The sequence below is a fragment of the Bos grunniens genome, chromosome 10 (assembly GCF_055505025.1).
Source record: "Bos grunniens cultivar Pamir isolate PY7600 chromosome 10, Bosgru_T2T1.0, whole genome shotgun sequence".
Lineage (NCBI taxonomy): Eukaryota > Metazoa > Chordata > Mammalia > Artiodactyla > Bovidae > Bos > Bos grunniens.
In genome coordinates, this window is record NC_141174.1 from 88,950,095 (window position 1) to 88,977,229 (window position 27,135).

The following is a 27,135-nucleotide window of genomic DNA, read 5'->3' on the forward strand; positions in this document are numbered from 1 at the left end:
CAGGTCTCCTCCGTCCATGGGACTTTCCAGGCAAGAGTACCGGAGTGGGGTGCCATTGCCTTCTCCAAGGTCATATGGGTAGAGCCCTATTCAGATAGGACTGATAGTCTTGTAAAAGAGGTGGCCTATCCCCTACACACTCCAAGGAAAGGCTGTGTGAAGATAAGCAAGACAGCAGTCTCTACAAGCCAGAAAGAGAGGTCTCGCCAAAACCCAACCATGCTGGCAAGTCAACCAGTCCTCATCTCGGACTTCAAGCCTCCAGAACTAGGAGAAAAGTAATTTCTGTTATGTAAACCACCCAGCCTATGGTATTTTGTGATGTAGCCCCCGCAGACCGAGACAGTTGGTCAATATCGTCATCCTGAAAGGCTCAGCTCAGCCTCATGCTGCCCTCAGGCCTTCAGGTAGGGCGCTGGAACCATGGCTGCTGGGAGTGCACAGCTCACACCCTCTGGTTTCCCTTCTCTAAGGTCTCTCCACAAAGGAGCCCATTGATGACAACATTTAGAAACACACGTCAAATGCAGACAGACCTCACAGCTAAAACCTGGATGAGGTTACAGCTGCCTGGAAGGTCAGTAGTCTGACTGGAAATGCAGACTCAAAAAGCTCTCTAGAACACACACACACAGGGACGTCCCTGGTGGTCCAGTGGTTGACTCTCTGCGCCTCCAATGCAGGGGGCACAGGTTCAATCCCTGGTTGGGGAACTAAGATCCCATATGCCATACAGTGCGGCCAAAAAAAAGAACATACACACACATACACACCCCGATACTGAGCATATATGAGGGAGAGAAGAAAGGGGGGCTAGATGAAAAGATCATCACTCTCCTTAATAACACCGTATTCTCTTTTGAGTGTTTTACACATATTAATGCATTTAATCCACACCCCTACAATTACAACAGAGAGTGAACTCAAGCACAGACAGGGGAAGTAACTCTTCAAAGGTTGTAATCTAGTAAGTGGCAGAGCCAGGAGTCAAACCTGGGCAGAGAGAATCTCTAACCTTAATCATGATGCTGTATTACCTCTTCAAAAAGTTCCATACTTTCAAGGGTGGTGACTTGCAAACATGGGTGAGATCCTAGGGTGGCGCACTTAACACACCAGGGCTCAATCAGACGAAAAAATGGTATAAATGGTGTCCCTACATGAAGAGCACTTTGCCTCAGATGCCACCCCGTCTCCCTTGTAAGTCAATCTGAACAACTGCCTTGTGAGAAACACTGGCCACAAGAAGCCACGCCCATTTGGGGGCTGAGGAGGGGGAGGGGGAAGGTAGGAGGGACGCTGACTCTGTTCATTTTCTGACTCTGCAGAAATAAGGAATTCTCCCATTTTGAGGAAGAAAAACTAAATCTGGGCTTTGTGCCACCTTCCTCCCTGCCCTCCCTCCTGTGCTTCACGGTCCTTCCGCCTACTCCATCAGCTAAGGACCCAGCTTCTGATTTGTGTTTTCAGAGGGTGGAGCCACGGAGCGAGGAGACATGGCAAAAACTACAAGCTACGGTGGCAAGACTTTCCTGACGACTGGGGGTGGACCGGTGTCACCAAATTAATGAGTCACAGTAATCAGAAATCCTGGATGCTTATCCCGAACTGGGCATCAACTAGCTGGGTGACCATGAACAAGTCATTTAACTTGACAGTCTGTTTTCTCTCCTATAAAACAGAGTGTGAAGATGCTTACTTCACCAGGACAGGATCAAAACAGAAAACTAATGGGACAAAATACAGGCATTTTGACACATTTCAACACAAATGTTGGGGCAGGTGGGAGTGGGTTGGAGGATAAGGAGAAGCCACAGCATCAACAGCAGGCTCCAAAAACTACTGTCTTTTGTCCTTCCTGTAATTTAATTTCCTGTAATTTAAAAATTATTAAAAAGCCTCTAAAAGTGTTTTAAAAACTATTTCAGAGAATGAAAGACAAAAGATTGTATCTGAAGGTGAAAGGAAAGTCCTGGCCACAAAACGACTTTCACGACTCATTAAAGAGAAATCAATCAGTAAGATATCAGCATTCAGTACTGCTTCCTCTCACACAGGGAACAGATAATGTTCAACAGGCTCATCTGTGCCCTCCCAAGATGAAATGCTTCACACAGAGGAAATAGGAAGAGAGGGGCCCCTCACCTCCAGCCACCCGACAAATCTCCAACACTCAGAGGATGAGAACCAGCCTCTCTCACAATCTTTGGTTTTCACTGAAATCAGCAATATCAGGACTAGGGATTAAGAAAAGAACCTGGAGCCTAGCAGGTTCCATCTCTGACACACCCGGCCCTCTTCAGGGAGCAGCTGCGATAGCTCCAACCCCCAGCACGCACACTGCCTACGGCAGAAAGGGAACAACACACTGCAACGTGAACTCTGCACCAGGGCTGTCAGTAAACACGAGTTCATCCAGACACACGAGCACAGGCTTGAAATGGGAACACAGAAGAAAAACAAGGGACTTGGAGAAAAACATGGGTTGTCATTCATGTTCTGAAAACACCAGGGAGGCACAATGAAGTGGGGGGGGATGAGCCTACAGAACATCTCCTTCCCTCTCAACTCACCCATCTGGTAAGCCTCATTACACGGCCACAGCTGGAACCTTTCATTTCTGGCTCGATGTTCACATCAAGAAGCAGTACACAAGGCAGCACATGGAGAGACCTGAAAGACCACGTTATGCAACCCATTCCACAAGTGAGGAGACGGAGGTGCACAGAGGGCGAGGTCCCACAGCTTATGGGCGGCAGGTCTCCCAACTCCTAAAACATTGCCACCTTCAACTTTGATGGTCATTACAACAGGAAGCTGACCTGAAAGGTGGAGGGAGGCAATGTCCAGACCAAGGAATGGGGTCATCAGACTGACACACACCAAACAGAAATGAGCCACAAATGCACGCCAAACACCAGCCCGTTGTCTGTCACCAACCTGAGCACGGCGGCGGCAGGTGGCAGGCCCCACCCCCACCAGGAGGAAGCACAGAGGGAAGAGCAGGGGGTGACCCCCACTCACTGTGCTGGGAGGGGAGGGGGAGCCCCGGTGCACGTGGGTCTCCTCACCAGAGAGCCCAGGGAGTGATGAACTTCTCCTCCTCCTGAGGAATTCGGCCAGTAGGGCCGGAGGAAAGAAAGGCAGAAAGGGAACAACCCCCAGAGACTAAGGATGCGCCCCTGACCTACATCCTATGCATTCCCCATCCGAGAGGTCTTGGGAGCTGCCTCCTTTTCTGGTATCCTTGATTTCCACACCGACTAAAAAAAAAAAGGATATGGGGAGTAGGTTGGAGAGAGTGGTCTAGATGTCTCAAAGGAAGTCTATCAACATGATAGCCAGCTGAGGAGGTGCAGAATAAGGCAGAGGGTGTATTTGGACTGAGGGGCTGAGGAGCTTCAACCAGGGAGGTGAGGGGAAAGGGGTAGAGCTGGCACCAAGGGTCTCTACATGGCCAAACCACAGACAGCAGGAGATGCAGGGGGCTACAAAGGCAAGGAGAGAGGAAAAGGGGCCTGGATGAGGAAGGCCAAGGGGCCAAAGGCACAGCTCACAACCTCCAGACTCCAACCTGGACTAGCCCACCTGTGTTAGCGCAGCCCACCCATGTGTGCCGACCATGGCCAGCCCCGGACAACATGGTGGGGAGAAGCTTATAGCCCCCCACCTCCATCCTGCAGGTGCTCTGGGAAGGGCTGGTTAACTAATGGGGGAGTAAAATTCTAGGAGTACGTATACAGGCTCTGTGAAAGAGACCAGATACAAAAGAATACACACTATGTCATTCCATCTATATAGAATTCAAAACTAAACTACACTATTATAAACAGTGATGCAAACTATAATACAGAATATTATATAAACAACAGTAGGATAAACAACAAGGCCCTACTGTGTAGCACAGGGAACTATATTCAATATCTTGTGATAAACCACAGTTGAAAAGAATATGAAAAAGAAGATATATATAATTGAATCACTTTGCTGTATAGAAGAAATTAACATAACACTGTAAATCAACTACACTTCAATTTCTTAAAAATCCAAAAACAAAAACAAAGTTAAAAAGTGATTACCCTTTGGTGGGGGAGGGTAGTGACTAGGAAGGGACATATGATGGTTAATTCCATGTGTCAGCATTGCTGGGTCTCAGTGCCAATGTATTTCATCAAACATTATTCTGGATGTTTCTGGGTTTTGGGGGTGTTGGGGGGGAAATGAGATGAACATTTAAATTGGTAAACTTTTAGTAAAGCAGATTACCTTCCATAATGTGAACGGGCCTTACCAGCAGTAGAAGAATTCTTCCAGCGGACTGCCTTTGGACTTATAGTGCAACTCTTTCATGGGTCTCCAGCCTGCCAGCCTACCCTGAAGCTTTTGGCCTTAACAGGCTTCCACAATCACAAAAGTAAATTCCTCTAAAAGTTCCAGTCAGTTCTGTCTCCTCTCTCTTTCTCAATCTCAGTATCTCTTGATAATCAGATCAATCTGCCTTGAAAGCTCCGTTCTGATTTCCTTTTATTCTTTTTTTCCCTCTTTGTGTTTCAGCTTGGATAGTTTTTATGAACCCTTCTTTTAGGTCACTGATTCTTTCCTCAGTTCTGTCCAGTTTGCCAATAAGCCTGTTGACCTCTGATGTCATATTATAGGTTTGTTTCATCTCCCCAGGTCTTCGGTAAGAATGCACGCCATTTGACACTACAAGGCCCTCGGTGAATAGTGAAAGGAATACAGACAAAGAAGGGCAAATTAAGACAATGATGTGATGGTAAATAAAAGGTGATTTCACAGATTAAGTGAAAGTGCAATATAAAAAGTACTGGAATCACCAAAATTGATAAACAAATATTTCATATTGCTATGGTATTGTCAGTAATTGTTGGTTAATAAGAATAATGTGTGATTTGACAGTACCTACTACTGATTTATTGCATACGTGCTGTGTGCCAGGTATTCTGCTAAACATGGATAAGCACCTAAATTCCTGCCACCATGGCACAACTGCCACTGTCAGCCCCATTGTACTGATGAAATCCCTGCGTTTTCCCGTTTTCATGCAATAAGTAATAGCGTAGAAAAGTGCACAACGTTGTTCAACACCACCTTTACTGCCTTTACCGGCTTCACCACCACTCCCAAAGACTTCAGAGCAAAGACGATCCTTCAGGTTCCCTAAGCCTCACAAAGAGCCTAGGACACAGACGGCTCTGCAGTTCGGAATATGCTGAGCAATCAAGATGATTTTTGTAGGATTCTAGAAGAACATATAAAATTTAGATAGCAAAAAAGGAGAAAGGGCGTTCCAGCAGGGTCTACAATATAGACTGTGGTACAGAACTGGGAGTAAGAACATTAAGAGCAAAGAACACTGGGAGAATAAAGTTTAAAAGTAAAAAAAACAGAAAATGAGAGTCGGGACAGATGTTTGTCACTAATTTCACTTTAAATCAAATAGCTTCCAAGCCAATAAGCAAATATTTTTAAAAGTCAAGAGAATGAGTTTGAGTAAAAGAAATAAACAATCATCACATATTCCTATCCTTCAAAAAAACAACCCAACTTCATCCTTGGAATCAAACTGCCTTCTGAAATCATATAAAGAACCTTCCCATGGCATGTTTCTGCAGACAGGCATGCTGACACACACACACACACACACACACACAGGAACCTCTGGAGTGACAGGATCACCCACTCACACTCTTCTTAAATACTGAACAACATCCTGAATCAGACAGGGCGTGTCAAATTGTTGCTTGAAAGAACTGACAGCCTATGGTTCCTTCTGCCCCAGTGGACAAAAATGTGTTCATATTAGCCACACTTGAGTTAATTTCTGAAGGACCAGTCTTCTGTAGTGGTACCAAAAGGAAAGAAAAAAGTGATTGAGTTTGGAGGGAGAGGAAAAAAGATCAGAAGACAGAGGACAAAAAGGTATGCATCACCTTTACTTAATAGGGACAAAAGAGGGATGTAAGAGTCTGACAAAGAACGAACATTTAGATGCAGTTAAGAGATGAGCTCCTAAATGCTAGTCATGGTATACTCATTAACTCACCTAATCCTCACAACAACATTTAAAAATGGGTATGTTGTTCCTGTTTTACAGACATGGAAATGGAGGCCAGAAGTAGTTAAGTGACTTAACCAAAGCTAGGGTTGGAATTCCAAAGTTTGATCTTTCCCCCACACCAGCTAAAGAGCTCATGTCCTTCAAACAAATCTCTAACTTAGCTCATCCCTAACACCAGGTATTTACCCATTAGTGACTTCGAAGTAAGAAGTGTGTTTGGCTAAGAGGTAAAATCCCTGAGAGGGCAGCAAATTACATCTACCCCAAAAGAAACTTCTCTCAGAGGAACATCCGAGGCTGACACACAATTTGGTTGGGGAGGGAAGGGAAGAGATAGGACACTGACCGGGCGTCCACATGGGGTGAGCAGTAAACGTTCTGGCGGCCCTGAGAGGGCGGCAGGGAAGGGGCAGAAAGTGATGAAAGAAAGCACCAAGGCTGACCTAGGTAGAAAATCCAATAAACCGGTGGTCACCATCAGAAAAACAAAGGCAGCCGCGGAATGGGACTCGCTGACTGTTCTTGAAAGGACAAATCGGTGAAAGCGGCCTTAATACAATGCTGCACGTGATCCCACCCACTGGCGAGCCTGACAGACTACAGTCCATGAGGTCGCAAAGGAGTCAGACATGACTTAGCGACTAAACAATTCCCTGCTCTAGAGAAAGACATTTTAGCAACTCCCTGCATAATAATGGCCCAGGGTGTTCTGTGAACGACAGGTGCAGGTTGCTCTTTAAGGAGAAAGGATCCAACCACAACCTTAGACCTCATAACCCAAAATGGTGAGGACAGCTGAGTCCCCAGGGCAAAAAAAAATCAATAGCTAGTGCCCAGAAGCAGGAAGATGTAGTCAAAAAAAAACAAAAACAAAACAACAAAAACAAAAACCAAAACACAGCACTCAAAACACATCTCCAATTCTAGATCACGTTGAGAAATTTTCATTTCTCCAGACCCATTTCTCCCCTTAAATACACAAACAACATGTTTGTTACAGCAACATCCTTCTCCTTGCTCAAAGTACAGACAAGAGAGGTCAGCAAACCTCACCTTTGAGCACATACCACCTCTGGGGGAAATCTCACTGCCTGGGCCCCTCTAGCAATCTCAGGGAAGCCTGATCTCAGGACCAGGGCTAGAAGGCCATACACGTGCTTACGGAGGCACTCAAGTTCCTAAACTATTAGTCAGGCTCTCCACTTAAGAGTGACTGGTCTGGCAGAGTCAAAACCTAGCTGGTAGAAGTAACATCATAGACCAGAGAGAATGAAATTTAATGAAAACCCAAACTGACAGTGTTCGTTTCTGTCTTCTCAAAGAAGGTGAAGGGTGAGGAAATAAGTGTGCTCGTAACAAATGCCCTCAGAGTGGAGGATACCTGAGGCCCGGAAGCCTGGCCCATAGTTGAGAAGGGGCTGCTCCTGAGCTCTGGCATAGGCAGAAGCAGGCCTGGGCAGCACACAGGGGTGGAGCTGGAGAGATGGATTATATCGCAGAATAAAATGGGAGAGACTTCTATGGGGAGTGGCTGTGAAGCAGCAAAAGATGAAGAAAAGGATACAACATGGCAGAGTGGCAGAGGTCATCTAAACCTAAGACCACCAAAGTTTATGTTGTCTTTATTGCTACAAGACATTCTCCCCACCCCAGACCTTCAGTCTACTCTGCCATGCACACAAACAGCCTTGTGTATATTTTGTTCTTACTGTTCTTTGATGGAAACAAAGGAAAGAGGGCCAAATTCCAAGTTGGTTCAGCACAGAGCAAAGAGAAGAGAAAAAACGCAGAAGGGAAATGTGAGTCCCAAAGAAAGAGATGTGACCAAGAGAATCTAAATCTCCAGGACTGCCCAATCTAGAGGAGGGCAGGGTGTAAGGAATGGGAGTAGATATCTAGGTTACAGCTGTGCTGTCTATAGCCGTGAAAATGCAACACAGATTCATTATGGAGCATCCATGGTGTGATAGGCACTATCTATGCTAGAGGTTAGGGAGGTACAGTGGTGGAAGACAATGTCCTGCCTCACCAGGCTGTGTGTGTGTGTGTGTGTGTGTGTGTGTGTGTGTGTGTGTGTGTAAACAGGGAGACAGAGATATAGAGATGACAGAAAGACAGACAGATATCACAGTGCAAGCCAAACACTGGGAAGGGTACTAACAAGTACATCAACGACTGCAGGGTAAAGGAGACCATAATGCTGAAACTGAGGGACATGGGAACAGAAAAAAGACAACTCCATCTAAGATGAGGAAGGGAAAGAAAAAGTCAGAAAGTGTAATGCCCACTGAAGACAGAACTGAAGGGTATCAGTTTCTGCAGCAGAGGGAAAAGCACTCCATGCAGGCTCGGGCATCAGCATGAACAGAAGAGCGCTGAAAGTTACAAGCCGTCCCAAGTGATCAGAGAGCAGGCGCGCCCAGGAGAGAGCCCAGACGAAACTGGAGGCTGCGCTGGGGCGAGACTGTGAAGGAGACAGCACATCACGCTAAGGGACTAGGTCTGGGAGGAAATGGGGAGACGCCAGCCAAAGGCTACAGACTTGGGGTTAGAAGACAAACAGGTTCTGCATGTCTAATGCTCAGTACAGTGATTCTAGTCAACAATACTATATTATATATTTCAAAGTTGCTAAGAGACTAGATCTTAAATGTTCTCACCACACATACACACAAAAAGAAACGATAATTATGTGACAAGACAAAGGTATTCACTAATGCTATAGTGGCAATCATACTGCAATACATATCAAATCAGTACAATGTATACCTTAAACTTATGCAATGTTATAGGTCAATTATATTTCAATAAAACATAAAAACTCTAAGTTAAAAAATTTTTAAGACGTGGCCCTAGCACACCAGCCTAAAATGCCTGAGGATGTTGTTTATGGTTTAGCAATAAACAGCAGCCTGGCATCTTAGTTTCTAAAAATGCCATCAGAATACTTATTTTACTACTTAAACATTTTTTTTTTCAGCATACATTGGTTCTATATTATACGTCTTACCTTCCATCACCAGATTTGTGACCTGCTGTCATTCAGCGATCCTGGTTTCTAAAGACTCCACTTTCTCCACAGATCCACTACCTGGTGAAGCAATGCTCATTTTTGCTGTACAGCTCCAGAGAGCCTTTTGTCCCCCACCTCTCTGGTATTTTTTTATTGACTGTATATTTTCTGGCACATAGGCAATCTGAAAATGATAGGCCATTCTGAACTGTACGCTTATCTTAAATTTGTATATTTGTATCAAATGAAAATGTTCACTTTTACAGGGTTGTTAACAGCAATTGGGGAGCAACTTCTGAGTATCTTCAGTTTCCTGGAAGGACACTGGATTCTCCATTAGACAAGCCGCAATATCCTTCACATCATGCCTCTCACGTTGCACGCCTTCTGCGTATATGCAAGTGTTTCTCAAAATATTTAAGATACATTCAAGATATCACAATTTGACCAGAATGCAATTTAAGTATGCACTTTTGGGGTCAAATCACCAATAATGCACTCATGCAAAGCAGACATTTAAAGAAGTAAAGAATTCTAGTTTGATGAAACAATCGACAAGGGGTTAATATATAAAATATACAAACATCTCATATGACTCAACATCAAAAAAACAAACAACCCAATCAAAAAACAGGCAAAAGACCTAAACAGACATTTCCTGAAAGAAGACGCAGAAATAGCCAAAAGGCACATGAGAGATGCTCAATATCGCCAACAGTTGAAATGCAGATCAAAACCACAATGAGACATCACCTCACACTGGTCAGAGTAGCTATGAACAGAAGTCTCTAAATAATAAACGCTGGAGAGGCTGTGGAGAAAAGGGAACCCTACTACACCGCGAGCGGGAACAGAAACCGGTGCAGCCACTATGGAAAACAGTATGGAGGTTCCTTAAAAACAAAAAACAAAGCTACCTTATGGTCCAGCAATTCCACTTCTGGGTATACATCTGGGAAAAAGAAAACTCTAATTTGAAAAGATACCTGCACTTCAACGTTCATAGCAGCACTATTCATAATAGCCAAGACAAGGGCCCAGCAACAGGCGACTGGCTTGAGAACACGTGGTACGCGTACACAGTGGACGATCACTGCACCGTAAAACAGAATGAAGCACTGCCATGCGCAGCAAGGCGGACGGTCCCAGAGAACATAATTCTTAGTGAAACAAACCAGACCAGAGGAAGACAAATATTATATGATACCACTTATATGTGGAATCTAAAAATTTATACAAATGAATCTATATACAAAACAGAAACTGATTCACAGATACAGAGCGAGGGGGACAAATTAGGAGAGATGAACAGAAATACATAAAATAGAAAAGCAACAGGACTTACTATATATAGGACAGGAAATTATACCCAATATCTTGTAAAAACTTATAATGGAATATAATTGCCAAAAAACCAAGTCACCGCACTGTATACTTCAAACTAACACAATATTGTAAGTCAACTATACATCAACCTAAAAGAAATTCTAGTTTGCAATCATAACAGAAATAGAGTCAAGAACTGCACAACTCAGAAGACACTGGTTTCCTTGAGAGGATGTAGAAACCTGAAGTCTAAAAACAGCTGAGTTCAACTTTCCAATTCCTTGGAAACCCACTGGGGAATTCTCTTTTAGATAATTAACTCTCGTTATCTGTTCCAAAGACTGGCTCAAAGAAGCCTTTGATAGTACCATCAAATCGAGTCCATTGTGCATACCAGCTCATTTTAAGGACAGAAGTGTTTCTCTCCTGTCAAACCACAGTCCTGGAGTCAATTCCTAAACCCAACACTGATTCATATTATTGCTATCTATGCAATACATTAATAAATGATGGTTGCTTTTCCAGCTATGCTTGAAGCTCACCAAATTCAGTTTGGCTATCTCATTTCATATATGCATTACTGAATGCCTGAGGGCTTTTTTATTTGCAGAATTGCACCCTCTGTCAATACTTTACCTCCAATGTATAACCACAATCTTAACAAAAGACACTAAAATTGTGGAAATAACCCTGAATTTGAAATCAAGAGGTCTACAGCCTCCATCAACTCTGCTGGTAACTGATCATCTAACCTTGAACAAGCTCTCTCACATGTATTAAATGGAAGCATACTCTTGTCCTGTGTTACCAAAGACTGTTATGAACATAGTGAGAATGTGCTCTGAAACAAACAGCTGGCCACATTAAAAGAGATGCTTTTCTAAAATAAACAAGAATACCTTTCCTCTAACTTATTCTTGCTTACAAAAAGAGTGTGATTGTGGGTGACACCTCACATTAATTGTGAATCCTCAAAGAGCATTAAAGAATACATGAATGACCAAAATTAGAAAACAAAATCTACCTAGACAGCACATTCAGTCAGTTCAGTAGCTAGTCGTGTCCAACTCTTTGCAACCCCATGGACTGCAGCACGCCAGGCCTCCCTGTCCTTCATCTCCCAGAGAATGCTCAAACTCATGTCCATCAAGACAGAGATGCCATCCAACCATCTCATCCTCTGTTGTCCCCTTCTCCTCCTGCCTTCAATCTTTCCCAGCATCAGGGTCTTTTCTAATGAGTCAGTTCTTCGCATCAAGTGGCCAAAGTATTGGAGTTTCAACTTCAGCATCAGTCTTTCCAATGAATATTCAGGACCGATCTCCTTTAGGATTGACTGGTTTGGTCTCCTTGCAGTCCAAGGGACTCTCAAGAGTCCTCTCCAACACCGCAGTTCAACAGCATCAATTCTTCAGCACTCAACTTTCTTTATGGTCCAACTCTCACATCCATACATGATTACTGGAAAAACCATAGCTTTGACTAGACAGACATCTGTTGGCAAAGTAATATCTCTCCTTTTTAATATGCTGTCTAGGTTTGTCATAGCTTTTATCCCAGGGAGCAAGCATCCTTTAATTTCATGGCTGCAGTCACCATCTGCAGTGATTTCAGAGTCTGAGAAAATAAAGTCTGTCACTATTTCCATTGCTTCCCCATCTATTTGCCTTGAAGTGATGGGGCCTGATGCCATGATCTTAGTTTTTTGAATGTTGAGTTTTAAGCCAGCTTTTTCACTCTGCTCTTTCACTTTCATCAAGAGGCTTTCTCTTTGCTTTCTGCCATGAGTGGTGTCATCTGCATATCTGAGGTTACTGATATTTCTCCCAACAATCTTGATTCCAGCTTGTGTTTCATCCAACATGGAATTTTACATGATGTACTCTGCATATATGTTAAATAAGCAGGGTAACATTATACAACCTTGATGTACTCCCTTCCCAATTTGGAACCAGTCTGTTGTTCCATGTCCGGTTCTAACTATTGCTTCTTGACCTGCATACAGATTTCTCAGGAGGCAGGTAAGGTGGTCTGGCATTCCCATCTGTTTAAGAATTTTCCACAGTTTTTCGTGATCCATACAGTCAAAGGCTTTAGCACAGTCAATAAAGCAGATGTTTTTCTGGAACTCTCTTGCTTTTTCGATTATCCAACAGATATTTGATCTCTGGTTCCTCTGCCTTTTCTAAATCCAGCTTGAACATCTGGAAGTTCTTGGTTCATGTAGTGTTGAAGCCTCCCTTGGAGAATTTTGAGAATGAATGACCAAGATTACAAAACAAAATCTACTAAGACAGTACTCCACTGCATATTAAACTTGAGTTATTAGATGTAGAGAAAAACAAGACAGCAAAACCAGCCTTATGAAGCATTCTTTGGACCTTGATCGCTTTGGGTTAAAATTCTGCAGTTTCTGCCTGGCATTCAAAAGAGAAGCATGCTCTTACTGCAGCAGATAAAAAAGGTTTGTCCACAGGCTCTTCCTCTTCACTTCTCCCCACCCACTTCCTTTTCTTCCAAAGGAGAAAGGCTCTCATTTACTCACTGGTTTGCCACATCCTGCCTCAGAAGCTACTTCCTAGGAGCTGCCTGGGCTATTCTGAGAGGAGTTTTAACTCCTCAGGCCCTCAGGCCCAAAGATATTTATGGCATCCCTGCCCATTATCTATCATTTACAGTCTAGTAACTAGACTCTACTTGATCAGATAATTAATACTTCCAACTTTTCTTCATACTGGTTTGGGACTAAGCACTTTACCTACCACAGAGTCAGGCAGGGGCCATATCTCTTGGCCCTATCTGGGGGCTCCAACTAGCCCAGCTTTGTTTAGTAGTAAAAAAAAGAACAAAGAGTAGAAATGATCCAAGCATCAGTATCAAGAATCTCAATGCACATAACAGTGCATTTGATATCAGAGAAAACCCACTGAAGCCAACCTCCCGTCCCACATGACCTTGGTAAGCTAACACTGACATTCACGCACGCATTTCATGTTTAGAGACTGTCTACTGTACGTCGGGCCTGGGCTAAAGATGGGGCATCGAGACTGAAGTCCTGATCTCCAGAAGTTCACAGGGCAGGCGGTGAAACACAACACATGCGTGTGAAGATCACCACATTCCCCCGCCCCGCCAAGAGGTCTGTCTCCTGAGTAGTTCATAGACAGTTCCACTGGAGCTTTTCCAAGGAAGACCATGCAAAGGTTCATGGTCAAGATAATTTCTGACATCAAACTTCCAGGAGAGGTAGGCTCCCAAACACTGGCAACAAACTTGGATGAAAGGTTAAGCAACGAGCCCAATCGACACAGGGGTGCAGGAGTGGAGCCAGGACTGCAAACTCAGCTGTCTGCCTCCAGAGATCACTCCTACACCACCAAACAAGAGCACCCACTAGGAGTCAGAGCAGAGTTTATATCTATGGGGGGAGCTAGTCATGGTGTTGAAAGTGGAGCAGGGCATCATTAGCTCCTTTTTTTCCCTTAATTAAAGAGACTTGAGCTCCTCTTAGTAAAGAAAGAACAGAAAAATATAGACATTTTTAATTAAGAAATGAATCAACACTGACCACCTACTACATGTGAAACCTACGCCGCGAACTATCATCTGCTGTTACAGAGGGACGTCCTGCCTCGTACACCACCCAGTGCAGCTCGACGGGCCCCTTCGGCTGGCCAGGCACCTGAGTCCCTCCCAACGGTTCCCCCTCAGACAAGGAACAGGCCCACCCCTAACGAGGGGCGATCAGAGACCAGCTGACAACGTACTAACTGCTGAGCTCCCAAGCATCCGCAAGTCCCCTAGTAGGAGAATGTAGAACATGGAAGCTTCCACCACAAACGAAAAGCATTATTTCTTTTCACACGCCAGACTTGCACCTACCATTACATTCCACTAATCTTCAGCAGTCTAAACACCTGACTTGGATTCTGTGTCTGTCTGCCATATTTGAAACACCAAAGTTGAATGACTTCTAGAGCCAAATTAACAATAGTTTTTTCTCTCCCTCCACATATACTTCCCTCTTTTTCTTTTTTCCCAGAAAGTTGAATCCTATTAGCAGCTAACTCTACAGAAATCTGTCAAGATTTCAGTGGCCATTACCAAAGAAATGTCAAGAACAACTGTGAGGGTTCACAGGAAATGAACTCACTCTGCGCCGGAGGCCTTTAACAACGAGCAACTGGTCATTTTCCCTCATTTTAAACTGAACATATAGACTCTGACCTACTTGTAAGACAGATCGAAGGGCAGGCTTTGGGACAGGGCAGAACCCAGCCCCGCTCTAAAAAGCAGAGGCCTCCGATCTCGTTTCAGGTCTTCACCAGCTGTACCACACCAAGTAAGCTTCCTAGCCTCTCTGGACCTCAGTCTCTTCATGATACATCCAGGAGACTGAACTCTCAAAATCTTTTCCACATCTAATACATAAGGACAGACAGGTGGCTGTGCTTGGAGGAGAAAGAATGAGAGGTGCTGGAGGTGAAAAGGATGATTCATATAACCTGACGCTATCCTGGGGCCAGAAATAGCCTGGCTTAGTGCTGCACTCACCTTATCAGCCTAGATTTATTAGGGGGCGGGAGGGCTGGAGGGTGGGAATCACAGCCACCAACAGTGAAATTAAACCCTTTCCCAAATGAATTCTGCTGAAGTGTGATTTATCCAGAATGTTAGAGAACTTAGCAGTATGAAACCATGTTACCGAAATTATATTACTGCACAAACTTAACTCTTCCCCAATGCGATCTGCAGAGAGGATGCAAAGCTGACAATCCTATGTCTGTGGCCATCTGTCCTATCCCAGTCCCTGAAGAGGCGTGGGGGGAGAGTGTGAAAAGCCACAGGTGCCACCAGTGTCACATATCCATCAAAGAGCCCAGCATTTGCTGGGGATAAGTGTTCAGCTCAGCATGCAAAAGAGGCTTGCCAATCCATCCGGCCCCAAACACTCCCTGCACCTTCCTCTGTGCCAGGCATGCGACTCAGGGAACACCACAGAATGTCACTGCTGGTTTCTTCACCAGGCTTCGTACTGACTAAAAGGGCACTTAGCTGCCTGCGAGACACACACATGGCCCTTAACCAGGACCAGCTTCCTCATCTACCTGGTAGAGATAACACACTGCACCTGCCTCATGTGGTTGAGTAAAGAAATAAATAGATGTAAAAACAATAAGCAGCACACAGAGCCTCGCAGAACAAATGCTATGATTACCACCGACACTGTGACCCTCTTGCACCAAGATATTATAAACTGAAAACAGCCAATCACAAATTTGAGTCAAAGTCAGACCTCACAAGGATTAGCCAAGTCTCAACCTTGGGAAAGGAGTGTCTTCTGCCCTCTGCTATCTCAAGGCTTGAGTCATTCAACAGAACGGTACCAAACCAGACTCTAGGAAACAGGATGTGCGCTGGAGATAATGATGACTAAGACCCAGTTCCAGACTTCCTTAAGTCCAGTCCAACTGGACTGAGTTACCCAAACAACTGACATGTGATGGGATATGTAGTGCATGCTCTGGACGATGACCACTACCTGGAGTGGGTGGAAGACAAGTCTGTGATGGATTTACAGGAGAGCTGACCTACAAATTGAGCAAGATTAGGATGTCAAGCCTTCCTCAGTGATCAATGCAAAGAAATAGAGGAAAACAATAGAATGGGAAAGACTAGAGATCTCTTCAAGAAAATTAGAGACACCAAGAGAACATTTCATGCAAAGATAGGCACAATAAAGGACAGAAATGGTATGGACCTAATAGAAGCAGAAGATATTAAGAAGAGGTGACAAGAATATACAGAAAAACTCTACAAAAAAGATCTTCATGACTCAGATAACCATGATGGTATGATCACTTACCTAGAGCCAGACATCCTGGAGTGCAAAGTCAAATGGGCCTTAGGAAGCATCACTACAAAGCTAGTGGAAATGATGGAATTCCAGTTGAGCTATTTCAAATCCTAAAAGATGATGCTGTGAAAAAGCTGCACTCAATATGCCAGTAAGTGTGGAAAACTCAGCAGTGGCCACAGGACTGGAAAAGGCCAGTTTTCATTCCAGTCCCAAAGAAAGGCAGTTCCAAAGAATGTTCAAACTACTGTATAATTGCAACTCATCTCACATGCTAGTAAAGTAATGCTCAAAATTCTCCAAGCCAGGCTTCAATTGTAATGAGCTGAGAACTGCCAGATGTTCAAGCTGGATTTAGAAAAGGCAGAGGAACCAGAGATCAAATTGCTAACATCCGCTGGATCATAGAAAAAACAAGAGAATTCCAGAATAACATATACTTCTGCTTCACTGACTACACTAAAGTCTTTGACTGTGTGGATCACAACAAACTGTGGAACATTCTTAAAGAGATGGGAATACCAGACCACCTGACCTGCCTCCTGAGAAATCTGTATGCAGGTCAAGAAGCAATAGTTAGAACTGGACATGGAACAACAGACTTGTTCCAAATAGGGAAAGGAGTATGTCAAGGCTGTGTATTGTCACCCTGCTTATTTAACTTATATGCAGAGTACACCATGCAAAATGCTGGGCTGGATGAAGCACAAGCTGGAATCAAGATTGTTGGGAGAAATATCAATAGCCTCAGATATGCAGATGACACCATCCTTATGGCAGAAAGCGAAGAGGAACTAAAGAGCCTTTTGATGAAAGTGAAAGAGTAGGGTCAAAAAACTGGCTTAAAACTCAACATTCAAAAAACTAGGATCATGGCATCAGGTCCCATCACTTCATGGCAAATAGACAGAGAAACAATGGAAACAGTGACAGACTTTATTTTCTTGGGCTCCAATATCACTGCAGATGGTGACTGCAGCCATGAAATTAAAAGATCCTCGCTCCTTGGAAGAAAATCTATGACAAACCTAAACAGCATATTAAAAAGCAGAGACATTACTTTGCCAACAAAGGTCCATATAGTCAAAGCTATGTTTTTTTTCCAGTAGTCATGTATGTATGTGAGAGTTGGGCCATAAAGAAGGCTGAGCGCTGAAGAATTGATGCTTTCGTTCTGTGATGTTGGAGAGGACGCTTGAGAGTCCCTTGGACTGCAAGGAGATCAAACCAGTCAATCCTAAAGGAAATCAATCCTGAATATTCATTGGAAGGACTGATGCTGAAACCCCAATCCTTTGGCCACCTGATACAAAGAGCTGATTCACTAGAAAAGACCCTGATGCTGGGAAAGATTGAAGGCAGGAGAAGGGGACAACAGAGGATAAGTAGGTTGGATGACATCACTGACTTGATGGACATGAGTTTGAGCAGACTCTGGGAGATGGTGAAGGACAGGGTGGCCTGGAATGCTGCAGTCCATGGGGTCCTCAAAGAGTCGGACACGACCGAGCAACTTAACGGCAACAAGGATTTCAACATGTACTAAAGGTGGAGAAGGCAATCCCAATAGAAGACATAGTATGAGCAGAGGCCAGGGCCCATTGAGGAAGACCTCTAGAAGAAACATGAAGGAGAAGCTGAACCCAAGACCTACCTGGAACTGACCCTCAACATCTGGTTTGAGCCCCAGGAAGAAAGGGAAGCCATACCTTCCCTGTATGACAGTGACTACCCCTCCCTATTCTTACACACACGCACACACGCTCCCCAGGAAATCCTCTTTAAACTCTTGGAGATGAAAGCTGAGCTTCCCGGTGGTGCCTGCCAGGCAGACGGCCGCCTTGAGACGCTGGGAGGAGTCTATATTAGGATGCACTGTGGCAGTTGTTTCCCAGGCACCTTGTGCAGCCTCCTCTTTCACTGAAAATAATTCTTTTCCTTCCTGCACATCCCCAGATATTGCAAGTATGCCCGGTGTTGTCTCTATTCTAAGTCTGTGTGGATAAAGAACAGCTGAAGAGTCTCATCACTGGAAGTTCTTTGGGAGGTGAGAATTTTCTCTCCTTCTCACCTGATAGAAAATAAGGCACCCTGGGACAGGAATCTAGTCCTGGTCCTTCTCATGAGCCCAGTTAATCATCAAAAAGCAGTTTACACACACCAAGTATCTATGAATCCTTTCTGCTGGGTAGGGATTACTGTGCCCATTTTACAGATTCAAGGATATGAAAAAACTTGCACAAGATCACTGAAAATAGAGGCGGAGTCAAGATTCAAACTCAAGTGTGCTGGTTCCAAGGCCTCTCCCCTGAGCCTCACTGTCTCCAGGCTATGTTCACTCAGAAGTCACACTCGTAATTCAAAGCAGAACCTGCTGTGTGACAAGGTCAACTTCTATTAAGGTTTTCTTCTAGTCCTAGATTATCTATGCCAAAATTAAGACTGCAAAAAAGATCTCCAAGATTCCTTTCAACAATAAAGTTTAACCTACTTATGATCTACTTAGAACTTGAAAACGGGCCCAGGGGTGACCTGTAGGGTCATATGGAGCTCATTACCTAAACCCAGAAAGGTAAGAAGGCATTACCACCAACCTCACCTTGCAGGAAAGCAGGCACAGAATGGTCATGTGGCGAGTTAATAGTTGTAGAAAAGGAATTCAGATCTCACACTGTTGCTCTACACAAGGTACTATTATTCAAAAGTACTGCAGCCTGAAAATTCTGAAGACTTTCGAATCCCTCCGAAAAAGGGGTCGGTCTCTAGATTCAAATGAAACACCTGGGGTGGGGGAGCAGAAACATTTGTTCAAAAATCTGATCAGGAAGCTGGGTTCTTCACTGCAGTAACACCAAAGACAAGTACCACTCAGAGGTGAATGTCTTCCTCAGACCATCCTGCTTTTGGGTCTGTTGCCTCCAAAACTCTTATAATCCCATCCCCAACTTTCTAGAAATTAGATCCTACTCTCAACAATCCAGTGAAGACCTCTGGATGCTCTGCACCCACCCACCCATCCCCTGCTCTCAGACAGAAAGGCCAGGTGTCAGAGCCCCCCAAGATTCCATGCTACCGTCTCCACCGCCTTTCAGGTGCTCTCTGCTCCGCCTCTGTGCTCTCAGGGAAGACAGGCACTCTCCCAGACACCTTGGTATCAGTCAAATCGGTTTTCTTTGCTGTTTTTTTATGTGCTGGGTCTTCTTTGCTGCACAGGCTTTCCTCTAGTTGTGGTGAGCAGGGGCTACTCTTCACTGTCCTTTGTGGGTTTCCCACTGTGGCGGCTCCTCTTGTTGGGGAGCACGGGCTTCAGCACTTGTGGCACGAAGGCTCCGTCGTCATGGTTCCCAGGCTCTGGAGGCAGGCTCAATACTGTAGTGCACAGGCTTAGCTGTTCCACAGCATGTGGGATCTTCCCAGATCAGGGATCGAACTGGTATCTCCTGCACTGGCAGGCAGGTTCTCTACCACTGAGTCACCACAGAAGCTCCTCAAATTTGCTTTTAATCTCTCTGAGCATACTCATTTACGTGATTTTAACATTTCCTTTGGGAAAAGCCCCAAACTTTAATTTCTCTGTTTCTGAAAGACAATTTTCTAAGCTATGAGTCTGTTAGACTAAAATCAAACATCACATTTAGGCTTCCTAAAAATACTACCCCAGTACAATGCCTCGGTTTTTCTCACAGGTTCATCCCCCAAGCACACACATACATTTTAGACTGTCATTTAAACACTGGAGTATATAATTTAAACGTCTTTAACAGCATGTACTAAAAGAACATTTCCATGTGATTTTTCACTTTATTTCAAAGCTATGATCCAAACTGAAGCTTTTATTGAATTTAGGACTAAATAGGTATATATATATGGGTGGCAAATACTGACAATAAAAATCAGAAAATCTAAAACACACTCAACTTGGCCATAACACTGGCATCTTTTCTAATTTTCAGCAAACTTTCTTTTTGTCCATCTCTCAGCCAAGTACCTGATGCATATTAGGTATGTACTAAATATCAGTTAAATGAATGTTAATACATCTTAATCTTCTAAACACACAAGTTAGAAATCTGTTGTTGTAATTCTGGGCATAATCTAAATCTATTTGACCCTAACACAAATGCCATTGGAATAAACAGCAAATAACAAGCAGCTGCTGGCATTCAAAGTATATATACCTCTGTCATTTGAACGGTTTTGAAGCTGGCCTTATTTGGAAGACAAATGGTTGGCAGCTGCAAGTTCAATTACGAAGTGCTTAGTAGGAAAGCAGAGAAAGAACCAGAAGGAATCAAAGTGCTATTTCATACATTTAGCATGGAATTCCTTTCCAAAAAACATCTTTCATTTCCCTGGGGGAAATTAACCACGAAATGTTCTTTGAACTCATGGAAACTCAGGACTGTACTTCAGGAGGAAGAATCTAGTTTGAAGGCCAGGCAAAGCTGAGAGAGTAGGAGTCACTGCTTTTGCACATCTCTATTCTGCTAATTTTTTTTAAGGAAGGGGGTGGAACATAGGAAAAGCTACCAGGCAACCAGCCCAAAGGCCTGGAGACGCTGAACAAGTTAGTACCTTTGTCCTTCATTTTTTCCTTTGCAAAATAAAGGGGCAAAAATAAATAAGAGTTAAATTGGATAACTGCTAGATACTAACAGATTTTCTGCAACAATGAAAATGTAATCTGTGCTGCCCAGTACAGTAACCACTAGCCACATGTGGCACTGTGTCCTCTGTGTGGCTAGTATAAATTAGGAACCAATTCTTAACTTTTAACTCATTAACATTTAAATAGTTACATATGGCTAGTGGCTACAGTTCTGGCAAGAGTAGCTGGAAGATGACCTCTAGTATTTTATGTGATCTTTGGAGGGCTATGTGGGAAGAGCTTGAGTGTTAGAGCAAGACAGACCTGGGTTCCAAACTTAGCTCCACCATTAACTAGTTAGGCAAACATGCAAATTCCTGAACTTCATTTTCCTTATCTGTATAACAGAATATTATGACCTTTCTTGCAGAGTTTTAGTGCAAGTTTAAGATAATGGATGAAACAGATCAGGAAGTTCCTCAATCAGTGGTAGTTATTTTTTCAGTTATGATGTCCTTCAGGGATAAAGTTTTATGTCTTTTGCCTTTATCCTATCTTTTGCCTTTCCTGATCTAGGACCCATACTTGATTACTTGTACCTGGGCCCTACAGATGCAGCTCTTGTTTTTCAAGAAAGCCACTTGCTCAGGAATTGTTACGGATCCTCAGCAAGGGGTGAGCCTCCAGTAACCCAAGCCTTCTGTGTCTCCGGAACCGCTGATTTCCGCTTACCCTGTGTCCCCTCCACCTCGCATGCCACCTCACATTTCAGGAATTCACAAAACCCTTCCCCCCGATTGCCCATCAAACTGAAACTTTGTTCAGTGCAACCAAAACACCTGTTGGTGGTTTTCTGGTACTTTCCTCGCTAACTCTCCTCTTGACTTCCCCTAATAAATATTTTATAACTTCTTTTTTATTTGTAAATGCTTCAGGACTGCCTTTTTACAAGCTGCATGTATGGCTAACCTTGCACTAATTTAGTAACCAAAATAAAATAAGGCAAACAACAAAAAAAAAAGACTATATTTTAGAAGTGTTCCAGTAAAATAATATAAGTGTTGCACTCTCTATCTAAACTAATATAATGTGTTATGAGCCTGGTCCAATGTTCCACTGGTCCTTCTTTTGGTGAATAGAACTCTTCTGTGGCTCCAATGTCCAAGTTTTATCAGTGGACACAAATGGATGCCTACGATAAGCAGGATGTATTTTCTACTGTTAATAATTACTGGAATGTTAAACTACCCTCTTCTTGTTTTTCTAGCATTCCATAGACTCAGAGAGAGAGGGAAAGAGACAGAGGAGCTGAAATACAGGCTAGCACTTTGGTAGGGTTTCAATCTGAATTTGAGTAAGCCATTAGACAAAAGGTTTATAGTTAGCTTAGAAATCCTGCTAACTTCTGAGGCCTCCCCAACAAGGACATCCTTGAAGGATTATTTACTGAAGGAAGATATGAAATCAAATAGGGCAAATAATTTCAACTCGGAACTCTCAAATGTGGTGAGGGTCTAATCTAATTTAAAAAAAACAATAACCTGAAAATTAAAGTTCTAACTCAATAAAGAAACATAATGAACCTGGATCCAGTCAACATGTAAGTACAACAATGCGATTGATTAGTCATGTCTTCTCCTTACAACTCCCCAAATTTCAAGATTTAACCAGAATCTGGAACCTATGCAGATCATTCACTCAACTCAGTTGTTCTACTTTGTCTGAAAAGTAAATGTGCTTAAGAGCATCTGAAATTCTGAACCTTTCTTGGGTAACAGTTTAAACTCAAAATAGGTCAATTCTAGGAAGGCATTCATTTCACAGGGACTTCTGTCTGTGGTTATTCTGAAAACCACTGCTTTAAAAACTGACATTATGAAGTTTAAAAATAGGCCCTCCTACTAAGGATCCTGGACAAAAATAAAATAGCCTTTCCTCCCTCCATTTCCTCATTCCCTTTTTCCTCAAACACCTTAGGTGAGCGGTGATATTGAGAGATATCCTTTTCCAGAGTTTCAGATTATTACCTAAAAAGAGGTTTATAAAAATTTTTAAGAAGACTGGGTAAAATTACCAAAATTCAGTTTTGGGTAAACTTAGAAATTTTTCAGACCAAGTAAGCATACCAAATGAAAATATATCTGAGTTGGGATAAAATTTCAGGTACCTTCTTTAACTCCAGCTGTGTGAAGTCCCAGCAAGTTCCTTCCCCTCTCTAGGTCTGGTTTCCTTATACTGCAAAAGGAGGCACAGGGCTAGAGGATCTGTAAGGACCCTGCCAGCCCTAACAAGCGCTGCTTCTATAAAGCTGGACAGCTGCTTCCTATTTTCACAACTCTTTGGAAAGAGCAGAAAAGCCCCTAGCCCCGAAGGTTCCTGGGAAGCCTCATTAGTTTCAAATGTTCCCCTGGGACACAAGAACTGCTATTGAGAGCAAAGCAAGTTGAGATGGCTATAAAATAGAAATGGTGTTGAGAGGGAAGAATTGAGTTACGTTTTGCAGATGACACTAATAAATCTAGAAATACTGATATTCAATCAAAAGTTACTAGATATAATAAATGACTTTAACAAAGCTTCAGGATATAAACAATTCATACAAATCAAATCACAGTCAAGATGGAATACACAAATTAAAAAATGTTCCATCACAACAGCATCAAAATGTTAGGTATTTGAAATATGAACTCAGGACACAAGAGAATTATTCAAAAGAAACTATAACACCATAATAGAAAGAGAGGGGGAGACACTAATAAATGGAAATATACACCATGACAATTTTTAAAGTTATCTTTAACCCTACCCAATTTAAGAAAACAAAAAAAGACTCAAAAGTATGTAAGAGCTAAAAAGAAATTTTAGAAATAGATTTTAAAAATACCATAAAGACCACATAAAATAAACCTGAAAATACAAGAGATAAAAATCCTATTTAATAAACTCCATGAAGATATTAGACCTCATTGTGTAGAAAAATTAACATAGACCCATACCTCACCCCAAACACATTAATTCCAGATGGGACCATATAAGGGAGAGAAAAGGCTAGAAGAAAATGAAGCCACATACCCCTGCTAGTTATGAAATAATGCTACATGTATGAATACAAAAGAAAAGTAGGTTGTACCATACAAAAGACATGCTTTGGAAAATAAAAAATATACGTATTTTTTCCTAAGTAATACAATATAAAAGGGAAACATCACAGTGGGATGATGTAGTAGCCACATAATTTATAAAACTGAAAAAATACGAAGCACACTGACCTATCGCTTCAACAAACCAAAAGACAAGTAATGTCTACTGGCTAATAAAAGACACAAACTAACAATAAATAAATAAAACAAAGCACAACAAAACTGTTAGACATATCTATTAAAAAATGGTCTGAGAAGAAAAAAGCTTGCACGAAACTTTTCAAAGTGTTCAGTTTGTGCCACAAAGCCTTCCCACCTACCTCTCCAGCTTCATCTCCTGCGACCTGCAGCTATGCATCCAGCACACTGAGCTCGCTGCCGGCTCCTCTACACATCCCAAGCTTTCCCACTTATGTGAAGCTGCTCATCCTGAGCTCTCTTCCTGCCAGGCCCCCTCCCTCCCCCATTCCCATGGAAATCCTAGCCATCCTTCAAGACCCAGCTCAAATGTCATCTCCTCTGTGAAGGCCCTCCTAATCTTCCCCACTGGATGTGCGTTCTTCCTGCTCTCAATGAGCATCGACAGTACTTTCTTTGTACCTCTTTCTCTTGGGGCACTTTTCTTACTCTACCCATCTGTTTCCTCCTTCTTGTGAACTTGCAACCTCTCCATACATGAGATTTTAAGATCCTTGGAGGCAAAAAGAATCTTACTCACCTATCTACACCATCCAGCAGAATCCATGCATTCAAAATGCATTCATTAAATATTAGTTTAGACTGAAAATAATCCCATTTCAAAAATACAGCCTGACAAACAAAGCAAAGCAGACTGAGAGGGAGCCCTATTGAACTATCAAAAAAAAAATCATTAAATTTCAAAAAAAAAAAAAAAACCCAACTTCCTAAAGCTTGAGGAACTAGTTGAAATATACACTGTAAACTGGTTCTGTCTTTTTATGGAACACACTCAGTAATACATAACTAAATGGGTAACGTGGTTCACTGCCTCTGATTTGGTGTATGAATTAGTTTAAAAGAACAAAACAAATTAGTTCAAAATACTTATAAGAGTATCAGTAAATAATAAAACTTTGGAAGCCATATAAATAATCAACAAGTGTCATTTGTGAAGCCAGGTCCTATCAAATTCTACTCTTTAGCCAAAAATAAATGACAAGCATGAGAATTATGTCTGTGAGTAAAAATGGGGTAGGAGGGGAACCCATCAACTGATTACAGTTATCTATGTATGTATATAATGGAATAACCAAAAGTTAAACTGGAAAATTTAATGTCTGCAGGTTCTTTCCTTAAAAAGGTACTGATATATTCAATTTTCTTTTAAAGTTGTACATGAGCAAGCAAATATTCAAAAAAGAGTTGGGTTCGGGGGAAGAAATCACTCTATTTGATTTTTCTTCAACCCCCATGCAACATCTTCTTATCTGACTCCCTTGCTGACATCAAAGCAGGATACCCCTGGGGGCTCCCCCAAGAAATCAGAGGCAGGATCAGCATTTTTATTTTTATTTTTTTTAGGATCAGCATTTTTAGCAGTAGGCCCTGCACCAGGATTCAGAGAACACCTGCTCTTTTAAAAACAAAAAAACGCAATTCATTCTGGAAGGTTGTTAATTTAGCAAACAGGTATGTGAGCCTTCAAACAGCTCTCGTGGGTTTTCAGACAAAAGAGACAGGATACAGGACACAAAGTAAAAATATAATCAAGTGGCAGAAAGAGACTAGGATGATTTTTTCAAAACTGGCAGCTTCAAGAAAGGACTAAGAGAAACAAAACTGAGACTCTAAGCTTTCTTCTCAAGCTTACCTCATCTTCTTCCCAGTCTGTGGGTTCTCCAGGTTTTTTCAATATGTTGGAAAGACTCTCCATTGCTTGACCTGTGCTTCCTATGGATGTGGTAGAAACAATTACCAATTCATACCAATGGAAGCTTGCATGGAAGAGTTTTTTGTTGTTGTTGGTTAGTTTGTTTAACGTTATTTTGGTTTTGTCCAATTTACCAATAATGATTTACTATACTAAGCGAATGGAGTGATGTAGACCCAGGGGTCCAAAAAGGCATGGTCCCAAGTAATCAAATTAATGGAGGAAAAAAAGACACAAGGAACATTTAGTGAAAAAGAAAGCATATGACTTCAAAATGATACAGAATTTAATGTGATGTTTATCATACAATACAGGCCAGATAGTACAATGCTAAGGAATTCATCTGCAATGCAGCAGATGCAGGATACTCGGGTTTGATCCCTGGGTCAGGGAAGACCCCCTGGAGGAGGAAATAGCAAACCACTTCACTATTCTTGCCTGGAAAAAACCCCATGGACAGAGAAGCCTGACAGGCTACAATCCATGAGGCCTAAAAGATTAGGACACGACTGAGCGACGAAGCGCACACACAAACACACAGGCCAGAGTACAAAGGGGGAGAAAGAAAATGTAAGTTAATGTTAAAAAGGACGTAAGATTTAGGATGAATTTTAATCTCTGGGTACTTTTTAAAAATTTATTATTAATTTTTTCAAACATAAGAAATATGGAAAGAAGGGAAGAGTCAAACTCATACACTAACCAACTAAACAACTGTGAACAATTTTGCCCCATTTGCTTTATCTACTATGTGAGTGCGATTTTTTTTCCTGAACCATTTCAAAGTTTCACTCATCAACTATGAACAACAACAGTCTCCTACATAATCATACCATTATTACATCTAAAAAATTAATCATAATTCTCTAAATTTCCCTAGTTGTTCCAACAAATCATTTTTACAGCTATTACATTTTTTGATTCAGTACCCAACCAAGGTTCATGCATTACATTTGACTGGCATGTCTCCTTAGTCTCTTATTCTCAAACAGCACCCTCCCTTACTTTTCCCGCATGACACTGACTAAAGGGACCGGGTCGGTTGTCTTAGAGAACATTCCACATCCTGAATTTGTCTGTTTCCTCCTGGTGTCATTTCACTTGCTTCTCTGTCCCTGTATATGCTGTAAACAGAAAGTCAGATCTCAAGGCTTGATTAGATGCAGGTTTGGGTAAGACTTCAAAGAACAGGCAGCATATAAAATGTATAAATTAACATGATGTATCAACATTTGCAATTT

The 27,135-nt window shown here is 42.4% G+C and overlaps 1 protein-coding gene across 6 annotated transcripts in view; it reads right to left on the bottom strand.

Moving 5' to 3' along the window:
* MAP2K1 (mitogen-activated protein kinase kinase 1) overlaps positions 1-27,135 on the bottom strand; it is a 74,952-nt gene that overhangs the window by 39,907 nt on the left and 7,910 nt on the right. The window contains exon 1 of one of the 6 annotated variants that reach the window (XM_086322934.1): positions 25,835-25,854. The exons of 3 other annotated variants lie outside the window; for them this stretch is intronic. In XM_086322934.1, the coding sequence (XP_086179060.1) occupies positions 25,835-25,839 (5 nt within the window). In that variant the 5' untranslated portion in view covers positions 25,840-25,854. Of the gene's footprint in view, positions 1-23,030; positions 23,205-24,323; positions 24,467-25,834; positions 25,855-27,135 lie in introns of those variants that run through there. 2 more of the 6 variants (XM_086322933.1, XM_086322935.1) reach the window with 2 other exon arrangements.